Genomic DNA, 8,366 nt, shown 5'->3' with positions numbered 1-8,366 from the left:
CCGACTGCTCCTTTTAAGAAGCGGATCTTTGATGAGTGTTGTTTTATTTTTAAATAACTGCAGAGTACTTCTGTCCTGTAGAGGATCTTTGATTGGCATTTTTGCAGTAGATCTTTGCAAACAGCACACCACTTTTGTCAAAGAAAGGATCTTTGAACTGCAGAGCGCTCCTCTTATATTGAGGATCTAATTTATAGAAAAATATCACTCTGCTTTTTTAAGGATCTACTGCATTAATGCTAGTCAAAGATCCTCTAAAGATCCTTAAAAACAGCAGCGCGTTCCTGTCATAGAGGATCAGAGATGATTATTATTATTATTTTTTTTTTTGCAAAAGTTCCTTAACAACTGCAGAGCCCTCCTGACATATAGAGGATCTTTGACAAGGGTTTTTGCAGGAGATTCCTAAACATAACCACATCACTCTTGTTGAAGAGAGGATCTTTGACTGGTATTTTTGCAGTAGATCCTTAAAACAGCAGAGGACACTGCTGCCAAAATGCCAGTCAAAGATCCTTAAACATGCCGACTGCTCCTATCAAGTAGCGGATCTTTGATGAGTGTTGTTTTATTTTTGAATAACTGCAGAGTACTTCTGTCTTGTAGAGGATCTTTGATTGGCATTTTTGCAGTAGATCTTTGCAAACAGCTCACCACTTTTGTCAAAGAGAGGATCTTTGAACTGCAGAGCGCTCCTCTTATATTGGGGATCTAATTTATAGAAAAATATCACTCTGCTTTTTGAAGGATCTACTGCAATAATGCTAGTCAAAGATCCTCTAAAGATCCTTAAAAACAGCAAAGCGTTCCTGTCATAGACGATCTTTGATGATTATTTTTTTTGGGGTGTTTTTTTTTTTGCAAAAGTTCCTTAACAACTGCAGAGCCCTCCTGACGTATAGAGGATCTTTGACAAGGGTTTTTGCAGGAGATTCCTAAACATAACCACATCACTCTTGTCAAATAGATGATCTTTGACTGGCATTTTGGTAGTATTTCCTAAAAACAGCAGAGCAAACTGCTGCTGTTTTTAAAGATCTACAGCCAAAATGCCAATCGAAGTTCCACTACAGATCTTTAAAAAAATGCAGAGTGCTCTTGTCAAATAGAGGATCTTTGATGAGTGTTGTTTTATTTGTTCTTGCAAAAGGCCCTAAATAACTGCAGAGTGCTCCTGTTGTGTAGAGCAGTGGTCCCCAATCACAAAGCCACGGCCCGGTACCAGGCACTAGACCGATTGGTACCGGGCCGCAGAAGAAATAAAAAAAAAATTAAAAAAAATGTTTTTCTTTTTTTTAAAATTTTTTTTTAAAATTAAATCAACATAAAAAACACAATATATATATACATTATATATCAATATAAATCAATACAGTCTGCAGGGATACAGTCCGTAAGCACACATGATTGTATTTCTTTATGACAAAAAAACCCCAAAAAACATACATATATATTGATATATAATGTATATATTGTGTTTTTTATGTTGATTTCATAATAAAAAAAAAAAAAAAAAAAAAAAAAAAAAAACATATATATATATATATATATATATATATATATATATATATATATTTTATTTTTTTATTTTTTATTTTTATTTATTTATTTTTTTTATTTCTTGTGCGGCCCGGTACCAATCGGTCCACGGACCGGTACTGGGCCGCGGCCCGGTGGTTGGGGACCGCTGCTTTAGAGGATCTTTGACTAGCATTATTGCAGTAGTTTCTTAAACAAGCAGAATGATCTACTTCTATAAATTAGATTCTCTATATGACAGGAGCGATCTGCAGTTCAAAGATCCTCTCTTTGACAAGAGTGGTGTGCTGTTTGCAAGGATCTACTGCAAAAATGCCGGTCAAAGATCCTCCTCTCTTTGACAAGAGTGATGTGGTTGTGCTTCCGAATCTCCTGCAAAACCCACGCCAAAGATCCTCTATATGTCAGGAGGGCTCTAGCTGCAGTTGCAAAAGAAACAACCAAAGAAACAATCATCAAAGATCCTCTATGGCAGGGGCGCTCTGCTGTTTTTAAGGATCTTTAGAGGATCTTTGACTGGCATTTTTGCAGGAGATCCGTAAAAATTGCATCGTGATCCGTAAAGTAGATTGCTGTTTTTAGGATCAAACACAACAAAAACACTGATCAAAGATCTTTTATTTGACAAGAGCGTAGTGGTCAGTAATATGAAGCTGAGGTCAGGGGTCAGAGGTCAACATAGACGTCAGTGAGATCTTCCACCTTCACTTAGAGGAGCTTTGCTGCGCGCAATAAGCTTCTTATCGCGGCCGCGCACAGCACCTGCTGTCCCCGCGAGGACGCTCACATTCTCCCGCCGTACTTCGTCTTCTGCAGCCATGCTCCCCCCGGACGTCAGAGGAGGACACAAGCCCCGCCGCCGCGCCTCGGAGCCCGCCGTCGCCTCCTCGTCGCCGCCTCGCCGCCACAGGAGCCGCGACTTCCCGCTGGCCCTGAAGCGGCGCCGCTCGGGCCCCGCCCCGGAGCGCCGGGTCAACTGCGTGCTGGTCGGGGACGGCGCGGTGGGCAAGACCAGTCTGGTGGTCAGCTACACCACCAACGGATACCCCACGGTGTACGTGCCCACCGCCTTCGACAACTTCACAGGTAAGACACCTGCGAACCGCGGTGAAGTTGGTTTCACGAAGGGCGTTGGAATATCCGCCTCCGCAGCTCCGGCGGGAGATCCCCCTCTCTGTGCCCGGGCTGCCTCTCTCATTCTGCGGGGAGCTTGCAGGAGAGGTGCCGCTGTCAACACTGGTGTATGTTTAGGGACCGTCAACAAAGTGCTATTGTGTTGAAAAGAGTTTGTTAAAAAAATTAATATCTTCTAAATTAAAACACAAACTAATCCATAAAAAAGTCATATTATTAGCCCTGCTTCAGCAAATCGTGCATAGACGTTATTTTATAATTGTATCATTTATTAAATTGTATTGGGGTTAGTGCATCTGCCTCACAATACGAAGGTCCTGAGTAGTCTTGGGTTCAATCCCGGGCTCGGGATCTTTCTGTGTGGAGTTTGCGTGTTCTCCCCGTGACTGCGTGGGTTCCCTCCGGGTACTCCGGCTTCCTCCCACCTCCAAAGACATGCACCTGGGGATAAGTTGATTGGCAACACTAAATTGGCCCTAGTGTGTGGATGTGAGTGTGAATGTTGTCTGTCTATCTGTGTTGGCCCTGCGATGAGGTGGCGACTTGTCCAGGGTGTACCCCGCCTTCCGCCCGATTGTAGCTGAGATAGGCTCCAGCGACCCCAAAGGGAATAAGCGGTAGAAAATGGATGGATGGGATTAAATTGTATTTATTTTAATATAAAAAATATTTTTTAAATAGATTCCAGGTCATGTGACCTAATCACTTATTTCCGCTTGATATTATTAGTACTAGCTTTGTATTATCTTGCACACCTACTTATTTTCACTTTTTTTGAGTTTCTAAAGGTTTTTATGCATTTTTCAAATATTAAAAATAATGTTTTCTTTTCATTTAGCTTTCAGGTCATGTGACCTAAAAACTTAAACTTGAAAAACCATTAAAACGTAAAGCTTGCCTTGTAATGTCATGCACACCTTTTTATTTTGAAATGTGATTTTTGTATAGGATTTTTTTTTAAATTTGATATTAAAAATTGTGTTTTCTTTTCAATAGCTCCCAGGTCATATAACCTAAAATTTAATTCTACGTGTGCTAGCTTCATAGTATCATGCGCACCTTTTTAAGTTCAGATTTGACTTTAATATGATTTTGTATATTTTTTAAATATAAAACTCATGGTTTTTAAAATAGCTCCCAGTGTCAGGGACACCTTTTTATTTTAAAATTTGAATTTAATAGCATTTTATAAGAAATTTAATAGCAAAGAAAAAAATCACACATTTTTTTCAAGCGCTTCTTGGTAATATGATGGGACTTTATTCCAGTTTCTATTTTTCGTTTTTGTTTGTTTTGATCTACTAAGTATATATATAAATATTTTTATAAACAATTTAAAGTGGAATAATAACACAAATATTTAAGCTTGATCAACTGTCACGATGTCATTGCAATTTTAAACTTAAAATGCAATCTTGTACCAACACAAGCTTTTATTGACATTTTATAAAACCCTATTAATTTTAAAATATGAAAAAAAAAGTTGTGCATTCCACTGCGAGTCCAGCACCACCAATATCAAGTCGAAGTAAGTTCATATGTCACATTGAAGCTATTGAAAAACAGCCTTCATTTTTCATATACATTTTCTAAAAATAAAATCCTATTAAAGTCCATTTTAAGAGCTAAAAAGGTATGCATAATGCTAAAAAGCTAGCACGACTAATGTCAAGTGGATTTCAGTTTCAAGGTCACATGACCTGTCTTAGAAGCTATTGAAACGAAACCATGAGTTTTAATATTAAAAATGTACATAAAATCCTATTAGAGTCAATTTTGAAAATAAAAATGTGTGCATGATGTTACAAGGCTGGCATTGTTTGGTCACATGACCTGGAAGCTATTGAAAATCAATCCTATGAAACTCAAATTTGAAAATAGATAGTTTTGATTTACACAAGAAAGCTATCACTACTAATATTAAGTTAAATTAGGTTTCTAGGTCACATGGTCTAAACTCTGTTGAAAAAAAAAAAATCATAATTTTTTTTATATTAAAGCTATAAATTCAATTAAAGATATAAATTATATTAAATATATAATATAAAATCATTTGAATGTTAATATCAGAGAATAATGGCTGTGCACAGTATTATCAAGTAGGAATAATTATAATTATATGTCTGGTGCTTTGATTTAGAAGATATACACTATTTTCTTTTTTTTTTTAACAAACTCTATTCAACACAATAGTAATTTGTTGACGGTCCCTAAGTGAATACGCCCAGCATTGAAACCGGCATTTCTCCTGCGAGCTCCCCGAAATATGAGGGGGCTTTCCGGGCACAGTGAGGGTGTGTTGCCGCTGGAGCTACGGAGGCGAATATCGCGGTTGGCAACGAGACTTTATCACTTTGAAATGATTCACTGTTTGTTCAGCTACACTATTATCTTGTGCATAATAATACTAATAATAACAGCAATAATAATAATAGTAGTAATAATATTAATAGTAGTAGTAATAATAATATTGATAGTAGTCATAATGATATAGCAATCAAAATAGTAATAATAATGGTAGTAATAATAATGATAGTAATAATAATACTAATAATAGTAGTCATAGTATTAGTAGTAGTAGTAGTAATGATTATAGAATTAACAATAGCAGTCGTAGTAATAATAGGAATTTTAGTAGTAGTTGTAATAATAATGATAATAATGTGGTAATAATAATAATAATATAACAATAAGAATTTGTCACCAGCATGATAATGGTAATAGTAATAATAGTAGTAATAGTAGGCGTCGTGATGAAAATACTACTACAAGTAGTAATTAAATTGTAGTAATAATAATATTAGTAATAACAATAAAGGGAATTGTTAGAAATACAGAAAGTGTGTGAATGTCTATCTGTGTTGGCCCTGCCATGAGGGCGACACTCGTCCAGGGTGTACACCGCCTTCCTTGTCCAGAGCGTACCCCGCCTTCCTTGTCCAGGGTGTACACCGCCTTCCTTTAATCAATCAATCAATCAATCAATCAATCAACGTTTATTTATATAGCCCTAAATCACGAGTGTCTCAAAGGGCTGCACAAGCCACAACGACATCCTCGGCTCAGATCCAACATCAGGGCAAGGAAAAACTCAACCCAATGGGCTACAATGAGAAACCTTTCATGAGAAACTAGATCCACTCGACGTCCATTGCACTGGTTGCCCAGGGTGGGTGGGTTGTCACATCTGCGGTCCCCTGTTACCTCCTTGTCCAGGGTGTATTCCGCCTTCCGCCTAAGTGCAGCTGGGATAGGCTCCAGCCACCCCCCCCCCCCCGACCCGCACGAACCCCGAGAGGGACAAGCGGTAGGAAATGGATGGATGGAAAAACGCTCGTACAGAATTATCCGTTGTGTCTCCTCAGTGGTGGTGGCGGTGGACGGGACGCCGGTCAGGCTGCAACTTTGCGACACGGCTGGACAGGTGAGACATGAGCAGGTGTACATGTATGTGCGCTTCACCTGCAGGATGTACTCACGTGTGTGTATACATACATACATACATACTGTATATATATATATACAGATATACATATATACATACATATAACATGTCATTTTGTGTAATATATTATGTTTTTTCTGTCTGTGTGCCTTCTAGAAATGGGGAGTTGATGACGGAGCGATCAATGTAAGTGATCAGTTATTCCCCCTCTCCGTGAGCAATTAGTCTTGATTGCCTCCTCCAGGGTGTGACGACAACTACTTTGCTCTTTTAGATGATTCCGTTCTCTTTAAAATTGTCCAGAATCCAAACATTGAAGAGTGAAAATCAGAAGCTGTAGAAACAACAAGTTGAATCCAGTTCGGATCCAGTTTGTCATCGCTAGGCTGCTCTTATCCAAGATGGTGGTTGGGCTCTAACAATCCTGACGCAGTCTGTCTTCCGTGTTTCAGGACGAGCTGGATCGTCTCCGTCCTCTCTGCTACAAAAACGCTGACGTCTTTCTGCTGTGCTACAGCGTGGTCCGACCCGATTCCTTCCGCAACCTGACCCACAGGTGGGTGCCCGAGATCCGCCAGCACTGTCCCGGCGCGCCGCTCGTCCTCGTGGGGACCCAGCTGGACCTGCGGGAGGACGTCCAGGTACTCATACAACTGGCTCAGAACCGGGAGCGGCCGGTGGGCTCGGAGGAAGGCCGGCAGCTGGCCCAGCAGCTGGGCGCCGCGGGCTTTGCCGAGTGCTCGGCCCTGACCCAGAAGAACCTCAAGGAGGCGTTCGACTCAGCCATTTTTGCCAGCGTACGTCAGACACAAGATGGCAGCAGCATTGGGGGCGACGTGCGGCCGCAGAAACTCACCTTGAAGAGGAAGACCCCAGACAAGATCAAGAAGCTGTCAGAGACATGGTGGAGGAAGATCCAATGTCTAGTCGGAGAACACAACTGTGATCAGCTGACTGCTTGACCCGCTCATGTGTCTTTTCCACACACGACTCTCTTCAGGCCTCTGATTGGCTGACATGGTCTTAGCACTAGTGATCAAGGCACCACCCGTTGCTTTGGCAGGCGCCTGACGGCCTGTTTTCATGTGGACGTGTTTGACTCCTGCCAAAAATAAAATGTACAAACCCGAAAGTGAAGCTCCTTAAATGTTGCAAAAGGGACTTTTGACTGATGTTCTGGAAGTAATTTGTGTTTATGAACAATATAAATCATCTCCTTCACTGATTTGCTCCACTTTTGAGAGTAGAGGCGCTCAAAACCTCGTTCTTCAAAACTTCTTCTGGTACGGACATAACGCCTCTGACCCACCCCTAGCCAGATATTGTGTATGCCCACAGCTTTGTAAAAAAAAAGCCTTCACTACACATTTTAAAATAAAGCCTAGGGCGGCACAAAAAATCACATTCTTCACAGTGCATGGCGGCCTCGGGTGTTCTCAGTTCTGGTGCTCTTTGCATTGACGCTTGACGACTCAAAGCAAGTACTACAGCTGTGCCTCTTCTTTGTTGAGTACCAGGCTGAACTGCTGCATGAGAGCGATTCCTCGCCTCGTGTGATCGTTGTCTGCGCTCTACCAGGTAGTTGGGTCTGACTCCAAGAAAGACATGTCAATCGCAAGTCGTTCGAAGAGAAGCTTGCCGGATGTCATGCAGAAGTCTGTTTCAGCTTTCTGCTCCAGCTCTTTGACGTAGAGGTCGACCACGATCCGCCCGGGCCAGTGTTCAGTGTCTTTAATCTTCTCGATGGCCGTCACCATTCACTTCTTCATCTCTCAGGGGGACGTGATCGTCAAAGAAGGCGGATGCAGCCAAGTGTTTACTGAGGTACCAGAGATTGCACCCAGGCTCTTGTCTACCCCAGTCGTGCTGCCATGCCGGCCCTTGTCAAGTTGGACAAGAAGGAAGTTGCAACCCTCCTGAAGTACAATGAGAGCTAGGGCATTGTCATGAGCCACCTCAGAAAGGTCACCTTTCGGTGAATTTTTGCCTGGCTGCTTCAGCTGTCGGTTTTCCCACACCTGGGACACAGTCCTGAAGAGGTTGGACTGCAGATGGCACTGTCAGCATGCTACTATGAGCAGGAAGACAGCGCCAAAAACTGTTTAAATCAGCTGGCCAGACACGTCACAGCAACATCACGTGACAACTTCTGAGGAAGGCAACAGTTGTGGCTGAAACCGTCAGGTATGGAAATAAACAGGTCTGGCTATAAGAATAACAAAATCACATAATTTTTGAAGACCTAATG

At 41.4% G+C, this 8,366-nt stretch overlaps 1 protein-coding gene across 1 annotated transcript; it reads left to right on the top strand.

Moving 5' to 3' along the window:
• Positions 1 to 2,249: 2,249 nt before the first annotated feature.
• Positions 2,250 to 7,241, top strand: LOC133622052 (rho-related GTP-binding protein RhoU-like). The gene is made up of 4 exons (XM_061984591.1): positions 2,250 to 2,625; positions 6,039 to 6,097; positions 6,275 to 6,304; positions 6,571 to 7,241. The coding sequence occupies exons 1-4, from the start codon at positions 2,358 to 2,360 to the stop codon at positions 7,078 to 7,080; spliced, it is 867 nt and encodes a 288-aa protein (XP_061840575.1). The 5' UTR covers positions 2,250 to 2,357; the 3' UTR covers positions 7,081 to 7,241.
• The last annotated feature ends 1,125 nt before the right edge of the window (positions 7,242 to 8,366 follow it).

This window comes from Nerophis lumbriciformis, linkage group LG25 (assembly GCF_033978685.3).
Source record: "Nerophis lumbriciformis linkage group LG25, RoL_Nlum_v2.1, whole genome shotgun sequence".
Lineage (NCBI taxonomy): Eukaryota > Metazoa > Chordata > Actinopteri > Syngnathiformes > Syngnathidae > Nerophis > Nerophis lumbriciformis.
The sequence above is the reverse complement of the archived record's forward strand: the minus strand, read 5'-3'. Positions and strand labels throughout refer to the sequence as shown.